We start from the raw sequence: 23,141 nt of genomic DNA, 5'->3' as shown, positions 1-23,141 counted from the left end.
TCTGGTCATATTTCTAGGCAATAAAAAGTAAAAGCAGCAGCATCAACATTTTCACATAAGAATTGCACCTAGGGTAGAGTCCAGGAAGAGGATTTGGTGACCTGAAGCCACCATAGGATCCTCTTGATCCTATGTTATTTATTTCCACGTTCATGTCCTATTTAGAAGGTGAACTTAACAAAAGTTCACAGAAGTTCAGATCTGGAAAGAGGTTCATACTAGTCACCCTCCACGTCTGCTGATATAGAGAAAACAATGACTAATTAGATGTCAAGTGGATCCAACCACAGATTACATTACAAACAGCAGTTTTGCTTCGCCTGGCTTTAGAAATTCAAAACTGCAATTCCAAGTTTCACTAAATTACTTGAACACCCTCAGGAGATCAGTAGCAACCACTAGTGGTCTATAAAAGAAACCTTATCAACAAAAGATAAATTTAACAGCAAAAGTCAATAAAACTCTGGAAAAACAGAAGCATGCATATAAAGAAGAGATCTCAATTTTCAAAAGCATCGTGTGTGAAATCTAATGGCACCTGGGTGATGTATTAGCGTGCTTAAGAAAAATGCAAAACAAAACAAAAAAACTTTTAGCTTCTTTGTATTGTCTTTCAGAGTAATTTTGCTGAACTGTCTTCCTAGAGAATCTGAGAAATGCCAAAACAAATGCAAAGCACAGCAGGATATTTTCCAACATAAAGAGCCAGCATTCAGACCTTTAATTCAGACAACACTGGAGGCTGACCTAGATGCCACAGAGCTCATCTCATGCTAGCTCTTGGGCCCAAAGTAATTCCATTTCATTACTGACATAGACTGAACACAGTTACCTCAAAAGTCACACACTGGTTATTACATACCCTGGTTTGCATGGGATACAGTATCTCCCCTGTACTGTTGGAAAAATGATTCGTGCACCTGCTTTACCTAACTTATCTGCAGGTACCACTAGCCATATTTTGGAGCACATTAGAAAAGTCAACTCAAGAGGCTTAGGAAAAAAAAAAAAGTGGAAAAAAATGTAAAAAAAAAAAAAATATTTTTTTTTTTTTCAGCCACTTGAAATTTAGCACCACTCTAAAACTTTCAAGTAGTGAAGCATCAGCAGCGGAACAGCACAACCTTACATTGCTAAGCCACCTTAGAAAGTGTCAAACTGGTGCTGTGCTTCCTTTTTGTAGAAAGCAGAAAGGCTAACAGGGAAGCAGATACTTTTCTAAAAGTGGGTAGAAACCCCACTTGTGATGAGAGGTGGCACTTGTTGTTCATGTGTCCAAGTAATAAACATAGCCTGTTTCTGTAACCTGTCTTCTAAGAAAGTTTCCCAGCAAGGAACTTTATTGGAAAGACTGTGAGGATTCTGCTCTGATAAGGTTTCTGAGGCCTTATGGAGATCCATTTTTCTGATATCTGGGACACTTATATCTGGACTCAAATTTGCTAGGGAATTGATGAAAATAGGGACAGTATCTAGACCATGCTGCTAGGTTTGTTTTCCTCAGAGAGAGGCTGAAATGTCTTGGGCCCTGCCATCTCCTTTGTAGTCCTTGTATATGACTCTCCCCTGAAAACTCCTTGAAATAAAGCTACTGAAGGACATCACGAATAGAAAAAGTATAACAAGTCTGATGCCAAGGTGTCAGCTTCTTTGTGACACTACATTGCCAAGATTCTAGTGCAAGTTTCATTGTGCCATTTCACAGATTTCCAATTTCTCTTGCTTTTTGTTAAAACAAAATTCAACTTCAAAAGTGACAAAGAGATGCTTTGAATAGAGAGCTATATCACCAGTAAACCAACATGCTGATATTTTCTACCTCTCTCCCCCCCCACAGTTTCTAGCTGGGATTGCCATCTCAGCTTAGCACCACTCTTCTGGCTCTCTGTCACCCTGAGATGAAGAATTTTTGCTGAACACTCTTTCACAATTACTGAACTCTCAGCAATGAAGATTCTTTATAACAGGATGACTACTGGGGGGTACTTTCAACTCCAGGGCTCTAGATTCATGGCAGCTTCTTGAAAGGTCCAGAAAAGCACAGGATTTAATTTTGCCAATAGCAAATAGCACCTTAAATGTATCTGCATAGCATTATTTCATAGCAGTAAGCACCATTACTTTGGGTTTACAAGCCACAACTTTAACGGCCAGCCTAATTAACAAACCCATAAAAGGGAACTAAAGTGATGTTCTTAAGTATTCACTATGAATACTTTACCCAATCAAATTCAGATTTTGTTTCCCAAAATCATACAGATCGAAGTACACAATCTGTATGAAGCCAGAGATTATTACCAACTAAATGGGCCATTTGAGGCAAAAATGCATTTTCAGATGTCTACCTGAGTTTGGTTGTTCCTACATTCCTGTCTCAAGGTGAACTTCTCAGATGAAAACCTTGAACCTTCTACTTTCCTTAAATTTAATTACAACAACGAGATGTAAGTCTTTAGCTTCAGTTGTTTTCTTTTAAATCAAATCCACTAAAAGAAGAAGACTACTGACAAAAAAAAAAAAAAAAAAAAAAAAAAAAAAAAAAAAAGTTTCAAGAAAAAGCATTGAAAAAAACAACTGTTTCAGCATTACGAGTCTCAGGTATTCCCAACACATTAATTGATCTCCTTTCTTTCCTTCCCCTTTAAGCCAGCAGATGACTGACCACAAAACCATAAACCAAACAAACATCAAAAAAAAGTCTAGTCTTTCTGGATTTTTAATTCCAAAGTTCTGACTTTCAGGTTTTGCTTCCCACCCTTGAAGAAGGTTTCATTTAACACACTATCATGCTTCCAAGAGTGAATATAATCAAATGCCAAAGGAAGACCAATTACTGGACAGGCATGCAGTTCTCCTATATACTCTCCCAGCTTTCAATTATTTTTGGTTTAGGGGGTTTCTTGAGCCTGATGCAGTGTGTCAATTTATTAACCTCAATGGACCTCTCATCCAAGTTCTTCTTCCATTCTCCCCTTTAGTTCATGTAAACTTCCTGTATTCTTATACAACAGTCATACTTCATACTAAACCTCTTGGTTGTTCATGAAGTAAATGTCAGAGGGGAATGATACAAAGAATGAGTCATTTCTCTCTCCTGACTCAATTTTGCCTGGGAATGCTATTTTCCTGTAAGGCTACAGGGAAAAGGTGGAAACTACTGCTCCTTGCACAAATCAGTCAGATCCCAAATGCAAAAACTAATTTTAATAAGCCATCAAAACAAAAAGCTTTACTGAAAGTCAGAAAAGGCTATGTTGGTCATTTTCCATCTTTAAAGCGTAGACTATTCTATGATTCACTGAAAGCAGGATGGAAAAAAAATGAACATTTGTTCACTAAAACAAAACATCACTGAAAAGCAAGAAAAATTCCACCAAGAACTCAAGTCTACTTATCAGCACTGTAGTCTAAGCTTACTTGACAAACTAGTTTCTGTTGTCACAGGATTATGAGTAAATTAGCATGAAAAAATTAATTTAGGTTGAGGAGTCATCACAACCATCATATCTAATCCACATATAACACAGACTAACTTCAAATGCAGTTATATATTCTATTTTTTTCCAGAAAATAGTGAGAATAAAGGTTTTAATTTTTAAGTAAATAATATCCCCATAAGGATACAGTGTTTTTACTTTCCTCCTTCCTCCCTCTCCCTGTTCTTGAGCTCAGTGATGGAAGCAAAGATAAGTATATATCACTATATACCATCAGTGCAAAATTGTCCCTGAGAGTCTGGCTACATGCCCAGGTCTTCACTTGCTCCATGACAAGTGGCATTCTCTTCAGCTAGGATTTATCCAGCCTCATCAATAAATACCTCGAGCATGGTCATGTGATGGACATGATGAGATTAGATTCCAAAACATTTAGGGCTGTGTGCAGTGTTTCACTATTGTAACAGAGATGGTACTTATCTTGAAGCACAAACATTTTTTTTTTCTGGCATTAAATGCCTGAACAAGTTCTTGTACAGTCCTTATTGGTGAGCCATAACAAGAGGGCTTTTTAAAAATTCACTTTTTTTTTTTTTTTCCCCCTGTACATTATTCTGTGGGCTGTTTTTCCCTTGGTGTTTGCTTTGCAATCACCATTTTTCTCACCTATGCATGATGAGGGAGGATGTATTATCATCTGCTTCTTAGGAAGCCAGATCTGGATTTGTTTACAAGCTTTCAGTTCTTGCTTTTCTGATTTAGACCAGGGGATCTAAAACAACAATTTTTAATATGACAATTAAAAACAACAGATTTAATGCCACAATCAGTCTCTCGCTCTCTAGTCCAATTAAAATGTGTTTGCTGATAACAGAACAGGATAACTAGATAATGATTTCTATACAGAGTGGGGCTCCAGCACGTAAGGCAGAGAGAAGATGCAGAGACATGACAGAAGTATCCAAACAGCAGAAGAAACACAACGTACTGTTTGCAAGCCGTTCAAATGAGACTCACCAACTGAGCTCAATTTGAATGTTTCTGGTTTTGCTAAAGCAATGCAAGCTTAAAAGTATTTATCAGAACTCAGAACAACTGAACAATATATGTTTCAATATAGTCAGAAGCAAAGGCATGTGTCTGAAACCAAAGAACATAGGCCAAACTCATCAAACGCTCATTACGTATGAGAGCAGCAGGTCTTCAGGGTGGTTTCCAGATCATGTGCAAGGTCAGCTGATCACAAGCATCTGGGCAAAGCTTTTGGATAAGATGATTGATAAGATTCTAGGATGTCCAAGAAAAAACACTGAACCAGAAAAGCATTATCAACTTCCTATGCCATGCTAGTGAAAGTAGCACTGAAAATTTGATCTAACATCCTTCCTTCAAATATGGATAGAATACTCATCAGTATTCCTCAGTATTCTTCCCTGGTTTTGTTTTGTGTTTATTTGTTTTTCAGAGAAGAATAACAATGACACCAAAAATCAACAACCAAAACCAAAAAAAGAATACAAGAATTATAAGGAAAAAAATAGTGAAACTACAGAAAAGGTTATGGTCCTTATCATAAAGACAATTAAACTATGACTCAAGCATAATCTGTCAGAATTTACATGGGGCTAGGAAATGTTTTCATTCGTGATGCAAATTTGTAGTAGTAGTAGGACAATGTATGGAGGGATTAAAAGGATCCCCTCCCCTTTTTTTTTCCCTCCAGGTTACATTATTCTTAAGCAGCTTTAAATTAGAGCTGAGGCTATGTTTACAAATATGCTGTACATTTTTCCTTTTCTTGATAGGGAATCACTACATGAGATTATAAAATCAGTGGAAATCAAGATTAGACAACCACCTTTACAATATAGCCTGATCAAGGTTGGACTAGATGATCTGAGAGCTCTTTTCCAACCTAAATTATTCTATGATCTGTGGAGTTTGGAGTTTGGCTCCAAATTTGAGCTTGTGCTCACCTCTGGGTCCTGCAATTCTTTAGTTCATTTGGTCTCTACCTACTCCCACAGGGTCAGACAGACTTTCAAGAGGTCATGGGCCACTTTATTTTAAGCAGATCATGGAAAGAGGCATTGTGTTAAGCTCCCTATGGATTTTCATGCTTCCAAAAGGCCAAAGGCTCTTCTGAGGCCAGTTTCCCTTCTGGGCTGGAACAGTAAAGGCACATCAGCTTCTGTAGCCAGGGGCACACAGAGTGAAATGTGGTTATTGTTGTAGCTTACTGCATTCGGCCCTCTATTCTCAGTGACTATATACACTTACGTATATGCATCGATTACAGGCAATTTTCAACACACTCCTAATCAAAGCTTAGAACAGTCACTCATGGGACAACAGTGAAAAGTCTTACCTGCTCTGCCGCTATTTCAAAAGCTGAACAGCCTTGTCTCCTGCACAGGCTGTCAGAGGGACCTGCTACCCATCCCAGCGAGACAGAAGGGAAGGTGCAAGGAAGAGGAAGAGGCACCCCTCCTACACACGCAGCTGCTGCTCTGTCTGCATGCAGAGACAAGGGAGAAGCCTCCAGACGGGTGCCTGCTACCCAGAACGCCTGTGTCAGTACGCGTGCTTTTGTTATAGATGTGGAATGACAGGGACAAGGCATACCTCTGACAATTATGCAGCTTCTCGGTGATGTGAGTTTCCATCAACACCACCCAGAAACATCCACAACTCTGGTCCCCAGGAAGATCTCAAAAGTGGGATGCAGCATGCCTGTCAAGGGCAGAACCAAGCTCTTCTATTTCAATGTATTTGTTCAACAGAGGCTTTGACACAAAGCCAAGACATACTGAAGAGCGAGTGATTCAGAAGCCCTTCTTTGGCAATTATTATTCTTTTAAGAAAAGGAAAGCTGTAACAACTTACACACTTTATCATCCAATGAAACCTTTCTTTGTATTCTATTGAACAGCATCAGCAGGCACACAGGCTAGGAGCCATGTCAGTTCAGGCCTGGGTAGCAGAGGGAGGGAATTAACCATAAAAAACACTGACTGTTTTAAACACACTCCTACAAATTCATACCAGAGCCCAACAATGCTACTTGCCTACTATGGAAAATGACTCAAGTAACTGAGATGAATAGAGCAGAGAAGCACACGAGTAGCAGCTTGAATGCAAACTGTGATCTCTCTTCCTTTGAAAGGGGGATATCTCTGTGGTATCCTTTTTCAACACACAATATGAAAGCAAAAGTAAACACTTCCAAAAGGATCTGTCAGCCATGACTGAATTTATTTCAGGAGATATTTATCAGAAATATTTCCATAGTAGTATCAACACTTAATTCTCTCAGACACTGCATTACATTTTCCCTAGATTGGCTCCTGCTCTTAAAACTTTTAAACCTTATGTCTCTCATGTAGCCATATCCTCTGTAAGGTGACTACTGTCTACACACTCAGAACTTTGCAGAACTAGACCTTCTGAGAGTTACAAATACTTTTCAGCAATTTTTCCCCTCTTTTTCATTCACTCCGTAGGATTTCAGTATGGAAAGATCATCTGAATGACTCAAACACATTCTCATATTTCATAGCCTCTGAAAGGCTGAAACACTCAACTTTGCTTCATCTGCTTTTTCTTTTTTCCCCTGTAGGCTGTCAAATACTTTCATACAACAGCCTGATGCTTCAGACTGAACATAAAGTAGCAGCAGTGCTGGTTTTTATCATAGGAAAAATAGAAAATGGAGACAAAGTAGATTGGATGTTAATATTTATATCCCAGATTAAAAATGATTCTGAAACTGCAATGTAGTTTTAAAGAGTGTTTTAAAATGTATTACACACTTACTTGTAGTAAACAAAAGGTAATGCTGAAGATCAGACTGCTATAAACAACAATGCATTTATGCCTGGATGAAGCCATCACACTCTTGAGGCTGATAAAATTTATATAATTGTCAAATGAGAAGTAGAATACAGTGAAAATATTAAATAAGATTAGAGCTATAAAAGACATCGGTGACTTGATTCACAGCTAAATTTTGATTTTGGGTTGGATAAGTGAAAAACAAATTATGGTTAATGTTTTATAAATACTAGGACACAAGTTGTTTGCTTTAAAGGAAATGTATCCATTTTTTAAGGAGATGTATCCATTTTTTGATGATAGAAGTCAATGCAACATCAGGTGCACACCAGCTGTGCATGTGAATATCCTGGGTGGGATGGACATGCCAACTATTACCTACTGTTCTCCCTACTTTGCGTGCTCAGTTTTACAGAAAACACCAAGTGAAAATACAGTATTGGTCAGTTAGTATAGTTGCAGATGATTATTCAGTATTTGCATAAACAGATGTTTATTTAGCTTCTAGGACTCAGGAGGCACCTGAGGCATTTGATAGGAGTGGGAAGCTGGAAATCCTTTCTTTCCTTCTTTTTGTTGCAAGGACAGCAGGGACTTTTAAGAACAGAAGTAGCTGAATTATTCTACAGAAAAACACTCCTTAATAGTTAAATGCCCCAAGATCTGTCAATATAGTGGTAAAAATTATGTGTTTGAGATCTTAGTTTGTCATTGTTATGATCCAGTGTTAGCAGCTAAAGAAGGCGAATAGGAACTGTTCATTCTCTTCGAAGCTATTTTATGTTGCAGTCTTTCATCTCAGTCAACCACTCCTGAAGGGCATTGATGTGTCTTTTGTTCAGATTCAGACATTATCTTGAAGACCATAATGAGGAGAACCTTTCTGTTTGTTTGTTTTTAAATACAAGTTTAGATTGTGAAACAATTATGAAAACAGATCTTTAAATTTTTTTTGTGGCCACATGTTCAGCTGAGTAATCTCATCTAAACAGGAGTTTTTGTTTTAAAGTTACTCTGACAAACAACAAGGCCACACAAGGATAACAGTACTATAAGTGGCTGTCAATGAATAAAAAATAATAATAAAATAACATGCAAGTTCCGCTTCTGTGTGAGCATATGTAGTAGAAACAAAATATTTTTAAATGTCCATGTGAAAAGCATTCATCAAGCTTCAGATCAAGGAGAAATAGTAATAAATTGGCTTAATCTGTTACTAACTAGAAAAACATTTCAACATACCAGAAGAGGATAATCATATGCAAAACACGATTGTGTCAGTTTCTAATATAAGCTACCAACAAATACATTTTACAAGCAGCAGACAATAGCAAGCCAGCATAAAAGGAAGAATTCTAAAACCCCAGCCTCTCCATCAGTGTGAGTGTATCAGGACAGCCTGAAAAACAGTTGCACAGCTGCCAATACAGCTAGCTAGGGAACCACATACGTGCCACTTTTGGGAAGCTTATAATATGGGAGTTGAGCATCTGCTCCTGCCATCACCAAATTTAGTTCATGTGGCTAAAGGTGTTGACACCACTGTTACAGAGACTGAAAAGCGACTGTTGTAAGTACTAACAGCAACAAGAGGAGGCTAACAGTTTTCCCTGTAACAGGTATGTGCGTTGGGGCATGGGATTCTGCATTAGAGACCAAGATCTACACGCATAAACCCACTGTGAGGATCAAGACATCAATTTATGCCATTCATGTATAAAAGTTCGCAGGTATAAATCAAGTGGTTTAGCTAAGCGAATCCAGCTGGTCTAGCTCCCTTGCCTAGGTTTAGGTGCAACACAACTTGCTAAGGATGTCGTAAGGAGAACATGCCATGCCAGCTTTCCAGCATCTTCCAGAAATGCAACATACTGAAGAGACGTTAATGAACATTTCTCACTGCTTACTGGATGTCTTCCCCTAACTGGAGAATGTCCAACATTATATTCTTAATAGAAAAGTATTATTGATAAGCATGAGCTTTTCATGGTTAGAATACCAAGTAGAAAATAAAGTTTGTTCCAGTGGATGTAAACAGACTCATTTCCAGAATTGTCCAGCATTTATCAATAGTGAAATTCAAGGATGGTCTTAGCTTGCTTTGGACTACAAGCTGCCATTCAGCCAGCAGAACTGAAGAGCTGCCATGGCGTAAGAACCCTCAGATTTTAGGAAGTAGAAGACAGAGAAAAAGAAGGAATTGTCCCTAAGAGGAAGAGACGATCAAAACTTTAATGGACATACAAAGCATTTTCTTCCCTTCTGGCAATTCTGCCCTCTTGGCAAACAGCACATCCATTCTTTTATTTCCAAGGGAATTATGCAAAATTACTGGGGGGAGGGTCTAGTTTGCACAAGTACAGGGAGTATCACCTTTAAAGTCAATGATTTTGCACATGTCAGCAAAGCCTGAGGTTCCAACAATTGTTTGTCGATAGCATAAAATAAATCAGTGGCTAGATGTGGGTCACTTAGTCAAGCAGACTCCAGTGAGGTCAATGAGAGGTACTCCAAACCATGGTATAATACTAACTATACATGAAGGAATCTAAAACTATTGAATTTCTAGGTAGAGATACTTATTTCCTAATATCATTGATGGGATTCTGATGAACTCAGGAACAAAAGTCTTAACATCCCACAGGCTTGCGGAGGGATGATGATACTTGTACCAAAAAGACAATACAAGTGGTACCTGCCATTTTGGAAATTTCCACTGTTTTTAAAAGACTATGTTACTTTTGCAGGAACAGGAATTAAACTACAGTGAAAACAACAGCACTTAAAATCTCTTATTTGGCCTGCTTCCATATTTTTCCTATCTTTCCTGAACATCATAACAAAAAAGGCATCCCACAGTGAACTTGAGGTTTGATAAACAGGAATAATTACTACCTGGAAAAGAAAAAAATTGAACATGCACTTGATAAGTCAGATTCAGAAAGCTTACACAAAGAAAGGAAAATTGGTAATCAGGGCTGTCTAGAGAAATAGGATAAATCACTGTTTGGACTAAATCAATAAATTTGCCATCAATCAGAACCAAAACATAGTTAACATTTCAAAATATCTTACATAAAAACATACAGCCCGTTTCAAGTGAATATTTCAATGGACTTGGACCAGTTTGTGTGACAGAAATGTTCTTCCACAACTCTTCCCTAGTCCCACTGGAAGCAAATAGGAGTCTCTGTTTCTTCTAACAGTCTTGCAGCTGTTAGTACAAAGGTCCTCCTCCCTCTGCAGCTCCTCTAAACTAGAACAACCCTTTTTGAATAGTTGAATTTTTTCTCAGGGGATTTGAAAGATAAATACATGCCTATCTGAAATCCACTTTCTGCCTTGGTCTGCATCTCTTAAACCTCCTCTCCATACTACATTATATACTGCATAACGTAAATGTACTTGAATCGTTACAGCATTATATATAATTCATTAGTTAATTCTGAAAGTCTATTATGACACTTCTCAGTATCTTACTGATTCAGTGAGGCACTGTTATACTTTAATAGGGAAGATGCTAATGGAGGTGAATCTCTAGCATTACTTCTGTTAAGGCTAACCAACTCTTTCCATTATTAAGATACTCTTTTCAGCTGCTTTTAATTGTGATATTCTCAAGAGTTAATGCAACAGTTTTTTTATGCTGGTTTCTGCCTCAGGCTGAATATTTTTGCACTATTTCAGCCAAAACAGCTTAACAATATCCATTGTTCTAACCCAGTCAAAAAAAAAAAAAAAAACAACAAAACACCTATTTTCTTTAGTGACCATACAGTTTGCAATAACATCATAAGAACTGGCAAATTAATGGCCTTTGTGTCAGTGCTGCATTTTTTGCCTTGCCAACCCACTTAAGTTTAGCCAGATGGGCTCTTAACTCCATCTGCACAGGCTTCACAGAGACTTGCTAAAACTTAACACTTAAATTGTCATTACAAATACTAATCTGGCATCTTACAGCTTCTGCAGACATGAATGCATGCATCACACCCACAGAGCTGAACAAGGGCTACAAAGGCATACAAGGACTCACGTAATAACTGTTCTACACTGGTCTGAACCAAGGTGGAATAAAGCAACCAGCCTGTGAGTTGGGCCCACTCTCTGAGTATTTCAGCTGTCTTCCAGACATCATTGGAAAGGACACAGCTGATTTCAAAAGCAGAAGGGCTAAGACCAAATCAGGGACAGATTCAGACTGGGAGAACAATGTGCTGAACAGAATATCAGACCCATGTTAATTAGAGAAATGGTCAGGGGTCCAAAGATGAGGACAGCACTGAGATCAAATGGGAAGATGGGAAACATATGGAACTACTGTGAAGGGGAGACCATACTTAAAAGCACATAGGAAAAGGGACAGGTCTAATGGAAGTTTGGCTGGAATGAAGAAATTAACTTGGCAAAGCACAGGTAATGAATCTTAAAAAGGATAACTCCATTCCCCCCTCTCCCCCCCCCCCCCCCCAAAAAAAAAAAAAAAAAAAAAAAAACAGACACAAAGATGAGCGAGACCTCAGAGCAGATCAAGAGCTGGTAAACAATAACAAAAGCACAGGGTTGGTGAGGACAGTGAGACCACTGGTATAAAGAGAAGCAGAGGACTAGGATTTGACTGAGATGTGGAGAAGTTCAGCAGGAAGCATTTTTGAAAAAAAAAAAAAAAGCACTACAAAGAGCCCCTTTTACAAAGATGCAGAAGTCCTTCAGTGCCTTCCAGACCCTGGAATAGAACCAGGCATTCCTCTGCTGTGTGCAAACATCTCTGAATCCTGCAAAAGCTTTCCCAATTAGTTTTTTACCTGGTCCACATCGAATAACCTCTTACTACTGCCAATTACTACTCAAGTGGCAGAGGTCTTCCCAGGAAATCCAACAATTTTAGCCCTTCTAATAACACATAGAGGTGTTAATCTCTGCTTTACTAGATTCTTCCTCTCAAAGCCTAGGAAATTACACTACCATGTTAGGAATGATAAAAAGACTGTATATTTAAACATTCAGAAGAGGTCCCCTCAAATAATTCATCACACAAGATGAAATTGTGATGACGCGGTCCTACACACTTCATAGAAATTAAGATTTGCTGCACCCAGTGCAAAAGAAATGAGGGTTCTGTCCTACCTTTCACCCATCCTTTTTGATTAGAGGCCATGGGCTCAGAACAGATTGCTACAGATTTTATTCTTGTCTTGACAGTCTTTCTACAACATTCCTCATAACAGTCTGGATGATGTAAGGCACTGACTAATTACATTCACTGTGGAAGCCATAACCGACTCACTTTACAGATGGGAAAGCTGAGACCACAATTTACCCAAGGCCATACAGTTTGCTAATACCAGAACCAGCAGATGGGCTTGAATGTCTTCCTCTCAACATTCAGTGCTTATTCTTCCACACCGTGTTCATTGCTGCTAGGGATGCTGAGCTGAGCTGACCTCCCCCTGCCAAAGGCAGGAATTCTGAGGACTCTTCGCAATGTTGAACCTAAATTCCTTTGTATTCAGCTTCCTTAGCATCATACACAACAGCAATTCTCAGTCTTTCGAGCAAGTCCTCAATGATTTTTTGAATCTCATCTTCTCCTCACTCCAGTCCCTTTCCACACTCCTCAAGTCCTCCCTTCCAGCTTCTGTTGCTTGCTTCTCACTTTTCAAATTACATAGCATCCTCCAGCTGTAGTAGCACTGGCATGGGGCCCAAGCTAATAAACCTATCAGAGCTTATTAACTTGGTAGCCAGTCTACCCCATCCTGCACCTCACCTCTAATGTGAACGTATCTCATTACTGTACAGTACTATACTTTTTATTACTCTACAGTCCTATACTATTACTATACTATATATTACTATCACTTACTGGTTGGGAACTGTCACAGAGGAAGATTATAGCAATGACAGAAGAGAACCAAAAGCTTTTGAATAGTATTCTTCCTTATCTTTATCCAGATAAAACATCCCTTCTTTTCTTGACCCCTCACCTCCATTTTGCTGTCTAACACTTTCTGATTTTGCACAAGAGAAATGGTTACAAGCAAACCGCTCCATATGCTGACTTCAGAACTCATCGATACAGAAAATGATGAAGTTTGTTAAGCCATTATGTTTGTTATATTAACTACAAATACAAGAGCCACATGCCCATCTACTGTGCCAGTCTGTTTCAAATCCAAAAAGATTTTAAACTTTTTTTATTTTTGTACAGGAATCGCCCACTCAACTGGATACTACCATAGTCACCAAAGCAGCCATGGCTCCCTGAAAGGCAAGTCCCCTTCCATAGGCAGGCATTCACTCAAACACCTGCTGGCACAAATGCTGACAAACAAGCACAAATCCCATCTTCCCTTTCACAAGGTCCTATTTTGGGTTTAACAAATTAGTCTGAAGGTGACATCCTATTATAAGCTGACATAAAAATGCAGATCTTTTTTTAAACTTAACTATTGTACAACAGGATTTCCTTCCTGTAATAAGGATAAGGGAAAGTAGAGCTATCAAAACCACACAAGGAATTTTCTCCTGTTATTTATCCAATGTATAAACAACTGACTGAATTGCCTTCCATGGAACGTGCTGTAAACCTTGGTTTTAACCTCATTATGTTATCGCCATGCTGTGACATTGACCAGGCTTGTGCCATTTGCAATTGCCAGTAAAGTGACAGAGGCATTTTCCTCTCAGCTTCCTATCTCAGGCAGTCTATAGTTTTATTCCTAAATGTACATTATCTCTGTTCTAATGCATAATTGCAGGGATAACAAGCAGAAAGCCTCCATATCTGTTACAGCCTCTCATGCAGGCTAGCTTCAATTCCCCTCCAACTAGCTCCAATTTTTCTGACTGCATCAAGAGAATACAAAATTGTTCTTTGCACAGGGTCATGCATGAGCTTTTGCTACTTGAAAATTTAAGCAAAACCTCAGCAGAGTTCAGTAATACCAAAACAACATTGCACCTAATACGACTCCCCTCCATTTCTGCAAGTTTAATAGTTTTCCAGACAACACATTGTAGAAGTAAAACCAAAAACTTCTGAAGCCAATTTTAAGCTTTTGTTATTACTACATGATATCATTGTAACATATTTCTTAAAGCAAGTGGCAGAAATAACTCCAGTAAGCGCAAAAATGCAAAATCTGGGTTTTAGCATACATATGTGTATCTTGAAAATGAGAGTCTAAACTACCAGCCCTAAACTTGATATAAGACGCTTGATAATTTATAGGAATTCTTATGGCAAGTCAGATTGCAAAAGAACAGTCAGTGTGTGTGTGGTTTTTTGGCCTAAACTTCTAATGCATTACAGTTAATCACAATTCCTCACTAACACAAAAGACAAGGGATTATTTATTGGAAACTTCTGTATTTAGTTCCAATGCTTATGTAAGTAACTATGGCACAGTAACAAATAGGTCTTGCATCTAAAGACAAGGCTTATGCAAATGGAGTTATGAACCTATATTATTGGTTTTTTTTGTACACATGAATGAGGTATATGTCTCTTCAAGACTCCTATGGAAGACATACAGCAATAAGTATGCCCCATTGAACCAATGGCTGATAACATCCATGAAACTGACAAAGATTATAGTTATTCATCAAAACTTTACTTCGTTATAATTTTTCTCCTTTTACACACAGAAAACAAACCATTCAGTTCAGAATCTCTCTTCTCTGACCACCCTTTACTCAATGAGCTTATTCAAAATGACTTTTTTTTTAAACCTCAGACCTGAGAGAAAACATTGTTTGAAAAGTTATGATGAACCCTTAGAAGAGGAACTTTTGGACTCAAAGGGAAAGTGTCAGTTTATTGGAAAAGTGTTGTGCTGTCACATTCATATCTCTTAAAACAGTTACTATCTAGCATATATTTTCTGTAGATGGTTCCTCTGTGTCTCAGAAAGTTACGGATGGCTCAGGAAACCAGGGATGTGGTAATTTCTGTGGTGGCTTTATTGCTTAAGAATTAAATTGTAAAATGGAAGTGAAACAAGTTCTTACACAAGTGCAAGTTTCTTCTGGGCCACTATATGTTCTGTCAAACTCATGTTTCTGCACAAGATACACATGCGCACACTATTAACTCAAATGCATGCATTGCAGACACACTCCATTTCTGTTTCAGATTAAAGCCTTTGGAGCTCTAGACTTCATGGCTACAAAATACCAAATAACATCTGATTGCAAAATACATGCTCACAGGTAGAAAAAAATAGTCATGCAACTTTTGTAAAAGCACCAACTTTTTTCAGAAATTATCATCAACCCCATCTTCCTTCTAGTCTGTTCCATGTGTAGTTTGGCTACATCAGAGTAAGGCCTCTCTCTTCTGCAGTTCTTGCCATCTAAAATAGCTTTCCTTTCAGTCTGAGTTTCATCTATTCTTTCATTTCATTGCAAGACTTTTTTTTTAATAATAAAAAAAAAGAAACAACAAAACAACACCTTTGTCACATCCACTTGCCTCTGCTTTCCCTCCCTATTGCTCAGTACTTTACTCACTGATCACTATGCAATCCTGTGAACAGTTTGGTAATGCAGTAAATGATATACTCAAAAACTTTACTTCCTGACAGCAGGATATACCTGCCAATACATATAACACCCTGAGGAAAAAAACAAATAAAATAAGGGCTGGGACTAACAGGAGATAATGCTGAATTGACTTCAGTGGAACATGAAGCATAATTCAATGTCCTGGACAAACCATGTTACATCTTGTTATCTGCACCTTTTTCAAATCACAATACCAAAGGCTAGTGGGCAGTCAGATCTCTAGGGATAGATCTATAATGTAGAACAGTCTTAATTCCACTAGTGCAAACCCCTCCTAGGCCAGTTGATATTAAGTACCCCAATTACCATTTTTAATCACTTTCTCATTGAGATCCAAAGAACAAAATGCAGCTGAAGAGAGCCCCCATTTCACTTTCTTATCCTCTTACTTCTATGAAACAGCTAGACAGATATCTAAGATAACTATGCCTCCTCATCCTCAAACCCATTACACTTCTAAAGTCTCCTGAGATTGTAAATTTAGCTGTTTTGGTTTTGTTTGTTTTTAAATCTAACTCACAACTAACATGGATGTTTTGATGGATTGACCAAATGACATAAAAGATGCAAAAGATGCCTTGGAAAACAGATTCAGAGTAGCAACTCAGCTCACAAATTGCATATATTATTTAGTAATAGAGAAGTTTCAGTATAACTCATTCAATTATGAAGTTATTTGAACATACTTCCAACCTAGTATTAGTTAGCAGTCACTGAGATAAGGTAATACCCACACCCAATTAAACTCAAGACAAATTAGAGCTCCCCTAAACTTCAACTCTGTTTCATTTTTCTCTTTCAAACTTGTAAGACAGAATGCGCAACAATCAACATATTATCTTCGTATAGCCAGAGGATCAAATGAAACTGTGTTTTTATTAAAATATACTAATTTCTGAGAGATGCCATGCTGAGGTGTTCTAAACATACACACCATGGTTCATCATTGTTAAACACTGTGTCAAACTAGCAAAGAGATGGCAGCAAAAAAGAAACAACAAACCACAAATTCTCTTTATAAAAAAGATAGTATGGGTGTGAAATTAAATGTAAATATAGAGAATATTTAAAAAGTTAACAATTCTTATCTCCTCCTGCTACTGTTTTTAAACACCTTTACAAAGTTACAGTGGAAAAGCACTACACTAAGGTTAAAAAAAAAAAAAAAAAAAAAAAAAAAAAAAAAAAAAAAAAAGATCCAAAGAAGTCCTGAAGTTTGCAATTTCCTTTATGCAACTTCAATAGATATATAATCAGATTACTTTCTTACAGAGAACAGCATAGATCATTTCAATTATAATGTCTGTCAGCCACCCCAACTATCCCTACATTGGAAGTATGGCTCTTACTCCCTTCTCTGTTGCTCTAAAAATTCTAATGCCTAGGTACATTTTCAATCAGGAAATAGCATCCCAACTCTTAAACCCTGGGAGCAAGTTTTCATTATGATCCAACCGCGCAAGTAGGACATTTGTCCACGTGTTTTGGGGGAAGAAAAATGTCTTCTGCTAATTCAGTGAATAGCATTCCAGAACTGTTTTGCATTGTGCCCTTACTGAGCAGAATTATTTGCTATGACTTCATACTATGCCAAAAGCAAACACTCCCCCCCTTTATCTGTGGTAAAGATACTATGCTCTATCCTAAAGTGCCAGCATTAGCATCCGTGGTGACACAGGAAAAACTATATTATCCCAACAAGAGGGAAAGAAAACACATTCAACAAGAAGTGTATCAGTGTGAAATGCAAGCATTAACACACTTCCCAGAAATTAGTCATCAGGCTGTGCTCCCATGCATCACCTGACAGGAGAACCGTATCAATTTCACAACAGCACTTTGTAAAACAAAAACATGATATAATCTGTAATTAAAGGATTTCTTCCACAAACACCTGCAGTTTAAACTTACCAAGCACTTTTGCAGCATGCAGGAATTCGCTAGCCAAAACATCACGCACAGCATCCGCGCGGTTTTTGGAACAATCTTTTCTAAAGCCAGCTCAACTGAAACAGGTGCTCACATGAATAGAGGAGACTGAGCACTCAAAACCAAATTTTACTTCATTATGTTATCATCTTTGGTGGATATATTTACATTCTGTAACTTCAACAGTCTCTCTGGTGACTTCTAAAAAGGACTTTCAAAGTAATGAGATTAGACACCATCAAGGACTTACCAGATTGGAATTGGTGGCATTGGAATCATCTTCTGGAAAGGGGATATAGATAGCTAAGGCCACACAATTGGCAAAAATAGTCAGTAAAATAATTATTTCAAATGGTCTGAGGAACGGAGTTAAGGAAATTGTTCTGAAATGTGCACACAAATAAAAAAAAAAATAAAAGACTTATAAGAATTCTGTTTAAAGAAAACATTCCAAGCCCCTTATATTCTGAAAAGAAACATATGCCTTTTTAAGTGCTTTTAGTTGCTCCCAGCCAAGAATCTTCCTAATATGTCAAAAGCAGTGTAGGCCAGTCGCGTGCCAGAGTAAACACAGATTTCTTAAAAGTTTTTTCTTCTTTTATTTATTTAGATAGCATTTTCCTTATTTTCCTTCAAGTGTGGCTGTACTATTTTTAATAACAGAAGCCTGTTCTGGAAGGACCATCATCTGTCCTCTTACAATTAGTTTCTCCGTGTCTTTTCCCTCTGCGTTTTCAAACCTTGAAGTAATTTTTAATAGAAGCTTACACTTTTTTCATACTCTCTCATATCTCAAAGTTAAATGCAAGGGCCCAAAAATATATGTTCACATTCTGCTAGAAGACATTTAAATAATAAAACTTAAGGGGATAAAATGGGCTTTATCCAAAGTGTGCTTATATTGTTCATAGCCACATATTATTATTTTTTTCTTAAATTATTTGAAGTAGTACTTTTTTTTCTTGTGTTTGTATCCTGTCATCAACCTCCTTCAGGAGAGGAAAAAAAAAATAACACCAACCCCTGAAAATCAAAAACAATATTTGGGATGTGCAACAAACCAACCCTGTACAACCTCTGCTGTCCCACTGTCTATGGAAAAATCAAAGGACATTTTTGTACTGACTTCAGTTTGCTGGCACTGTATTTTTTTTTTAATTTTTTTTTTTGTGTGTGTGGACTTCTTAACCTTAGTAGCTGTGAAGTATCTCCAGTCAGACTAGAGACCAAATTTACAGTCTGTCTATATTTACTTGCCTGCAAGAATATCCTGTAGGCTAGCTCTGGGATAACTCACCAGTACTCTGGAGGCGAATGAAAAGCAGGAGAGGACAAGGAGAAAGCCAGGTAGTGCACTCCATGACACAGAGTGTGTTTGAGCATGAGTTTATCTACCACGGGACTGGTTTTGCAGCGTTGCCAAATGTCAACAGAGTATGCATGCTTCTGGTCAGCAGACTACCATTCTCAGCAGGTTTTAGCAAGAATGAACTGGAGATCAGGATGTCCAGCAGCCTGAACTGCAAGATACAGACAAACCCCAGGCACCTGACCTCTGCTCAGATACATTCTGTATTTCACAAGTGGAAGAGCCAAAGGCTTCCAAAACCTACTGAACTACCCTGCTTAAGCCTATGAATTCTATGAGATATACAATAACAAGGAGGAAGACAACAAGTAGGATCCTTTCTAGAAGGAGATTAATTCAATATGTCATTGTGGCAATTATGGCCTGTAGTCAAATAAGAAGCCAGAACAAATAAAAGGATAATGTGACAACTACACAGACAGTCTTGGGAAATTCCAGGCAACCTCAGAGATCTGCAGATCTGGGTAGATACATTAGAGGTGAAATCAATGGGATTTCTCATGTACCTCAGGTTCGATACATAGTACTTACTGCATAAAGACCTCAATGTCCATAGGTTTTCTTTCTCTTAATTGCCTTTTGCCTACATTTTTTTTCTCCTAACAGGAATATTATCCATAAGCTTATTACTGTTTATGCATTTGTGTTTCTTTTTCATTTCTAGTCTCATTATACATTGTAAAAATACAGTGATATAAAAACTGTAAGTGCACTGCAAATCCAGCAGAATAAAAACATATTTTGCAAAGATTTACCTGTGTAATTACTTCGTTTCACTTTTTCTTACATGCAATTGTACTTTCAGGCTCTTAACACTATAATGTTTGGGTCTGAAACACCATAGAAGTGCCATTTGGTATTTAATATCTACTGTGCTTAGATTTCAGAGGTTCAGAAAATTAAGCTAAGTTTTTCTCAGTAATTTTCAGCAATTAGGAAAAGTCTGTGTACAGAATAAAATTAAATCTTATCACAGCCCTTTGATATTTTTATTTGTCATTGAAGTGCTTCATGTTTATAAATACTGTACATCCAATGAGAGGTTCTGATGAAAAAATATTTCCACCAACTCACCTAAAACCAAACAAACAAAAAAATGCAAGCGTCAGCATCTTTGGATTGCTTTAATCACATTGTTTGTCCATCCTCTTGATCTCAGCAGTGCTGTATCCTGGTTTACAACACATCATTCCCATCATTCATTGCTGATCTTATTCATTTATCAAATGTCACTGCGCTCTTTCTCTAAAGACATGGTTACTGTCTTTAAAGACATGGGGTGCTGGCAAGTAACCCAATATTCAGCTTCATCCTGTTAGTCATCATCCATCATCTTATGCTTAAAGTATGAGAGCTATGCCAAAAGGGATGAATGGTAGCAACCTTAATCAAGGGGATTAAAAATTAGCATCAGAAGAAAGCAATAGGCAGACGGGAACTTTAAGGATATCTAACAATTGACAAGAGTATTTTTAACAAGTTGTTCTTCTGAAAAAAGATATCCATGTCAGTGAGACCTAATGTGATCATATTCTGCTTACATCTTTATAATGTCCCACCAGATCCCCAAAGGAACAATATTATCACATTGTCTTAAATGACTTTTTAAATTAGTATTTATATATTTTTTTAACATATTAACTACTGCTGAGTTCTGTACAGCCTTTCCCTGAAGTGCTTATCTACCCCTAACAATACTTTTCCATTTACTGAAGAACCCCATTAGCTTGTGATTTACTGATGATTACGGTTCAGGGTCAGTCTTGGTTTCTCTTTGGGGAGGCAGGGGAGGTATATTTTTATTTCAGTTTGTGAATTTTCTGTGAAATACAAATTCCAGCTTTTGTTGATCAGCCTTGGCTGACTAAAAAGACTTTGCTCCTTCCACACGATGAAGCCAACAGCCAAACTCTCATTGACTTTCCAGGAAAGCAGCACTGACCCTTGCCTTCTGCAGTTCTGTGTCAGTGGTTATCATCCATCATCTGTGACAGTCTGTCTCTTGATCAGCCTACTAGATCTGGCCTCATACTGCATTTGAGCATGTGGCAGGATTACTTTAGCTATTTTTCTTTTTCACTACTTTCTACTTCCCTACTTCCTAGTTTAACTGGCTTCAGATACCTCACATATCTCCCACTGATTTAAGCTTCAGGCACATGTTTTTAGAAGAGTAGAATTCAGCCCCTAACCATTATCATTTAAGCTTCTGGCAGTTTCATACACATGGGTATGGTTACAGCTTCAGTCCGAAATGTTTTTTCCCCAGCATAAATAATCTCAGTTAAAATATCAGATACTACTCATATACCTTACATTCCCAGTGGTGCCTTTCCACTTAATGTATTGATTTCCTCATACTTTTGAGTAGCACCTGACACACGCTAACAAGTTGCTGTTTATCCAAACAAGAACATCAAAAAGGATATTTCCATTCGACGATGCTGATGCATGCCCTCCGGATGGGATTTTTCAGTGTTAAACACAGCAGTGCCCGGGGAGGACGTGTAGCTGTGGTGGTACCCTGTTTTTTCTGTTTCCCGTACTGCTGCCGTTTTCTCTGTGTGGAGCTAGCTGTGGATATTGTTGCATTGCCAGCACTACCCATCAATTTGGCTTGCCTGGCAGCATCAATTGCAGCTTGCCAGGACAGAGCTGCCCCTGGAGTAGGGATATGCTCTGGGGCAAGCCCTGCAGCTGCATTGGCATTCATGTTGGCATGAGCTGGACGGGGACTCCCATAGTTGGAACCTGTGAAAGGAGAGGAGAAAAAAATTGTGATGATTTTTTTTTTAAACCACAGAAAAGATAAAGGTGCTTTTTTGTTTGTTTTGTTTTTTAAATCATAAGTACCAGTAAAATCAAACTCTGAGGTTAAGGATAAGTATGGGTTATCTGCTTACTAGGAGCTCGCTCCTCCAATTCAAGCTCCCCATTTTAAAGAGCTACTACTGTGTAGTCATTCATCTCGCAAGTCTCCCAACAAGACCCAATGGGCACTGCTGTTCAAGTGCCTCCAATCAATACACCCTCCAGAGCTTCAACAGAAAAGAAATCGTCTCTCTTTTCATTTTTTAACCATACTTGCTGCAAGTTAGATTGTTTGAAAGCTCAAAAGGTGAGGCTAGTTCTCATCACTACCACGCAGGCATTGAACACTCTGCTATTTGGTATGTGGCAAAGAAGCCAAATGATACTCTCAAATCTATCATGAAAAACATTATGTTTTCAATATTACTTTAAGATAAAGTGAAATTTCAACAATGAAATTGTCTCTGCAAACAGTGCATATGTATAAGCCTGACTAGAAGGAACACTGAAGCAGTAACTGAAACATAAAGGCAGAGTTCACAGCTTCTATGTCCTAAAAGGATGCTGTACATATAGCTTAGACCAACCAACATACGTTTAAAGACTGGAACTGATTCCTTATCCTGAAAACTGATTTTAAGATAGCTGGACTATTGAAAAATCAATAGAGTAGCACTCACTTCAAAAGCATGTATTGACTCTTGTCATTCTTACGCTGTGACCTGGCAGCCCCATGAATTGCACCTCTTTTGGCTGAAACTGAAAAATCATATGCTTTCTCTCAATATTAATAACAGAATATATATGTCAGCTGATGTGTATGATACGTCGAAGGCCTTAACAGTGCAATAAATTAAAAGCACCTTCTCAAGCTACAGCAATTATTCCATTATTTCAGTAAAGACAGTTATTAAGCCACTTGTGCCTCTTCAATGAGAATGTTTCCCTTGCCTCTGATCAGAAGAGACTACACTTCAGAAAAGTGCACGTGGACAGGATGAATAGTAGAAAGCCAGGGAAGGAGTTAGATCACCTTTTCTTTCAAGGCAATTCAAAGTCTACTATTGACTGTGTTTGACTTTAGATTAATGTAGAAACATGGTGCCATCAGATAGATCAGACAGGGTCCTATAGACCACTGGACAAAGCAAACAGATGAATACATGACTATCTGCTTTCCTTAAACTCTTGGA

The 23,141-nt window shown here is 37.9% G+C and overlaps 1 protein-coding gene across 1 annotated transcript in view; it reads right to left on the bottom strand.

Annotated features, from left to right (window-relative positions):
- CACNA1C (calcium voltage-gated channel subunit alpha1 C) overlaps positions 1–23,141 on the bottom strand; it is a 432,625-nt gene that overhangs the window by 380,968 nt on the left and 28,516 nt on the right. Inside the window, 2 exon segments of the mRNA XM_032187967.1 lie at positions 18,019–18,124; positions 21,567–21,888. Of these exon segments, the coding sequence (XP_032043858.1) occupies positions 18,019–18,124; positions 21,567–21,888 (428 nt within the window).

Source organism: Aythya fuligula, chromosome 1 (assembly GCF_009819795.1).
Source record: "Aythya fuligula isolate bAytFul2 chromosome 1, bAytFul2.pri, whole genome shotgun sequence".
Classification (NCBI taxonomy): domain Eukaryota; kingdom Metazoa; phylum Chordata; class Aves; order Anseriformes; family Anatidae; genus Aythya; species Aythya fuligula.
Note: the sequence above shows the minus strand (reverse complement) of the source record. Positions and strands in the feature narration are given on the sequence as shown.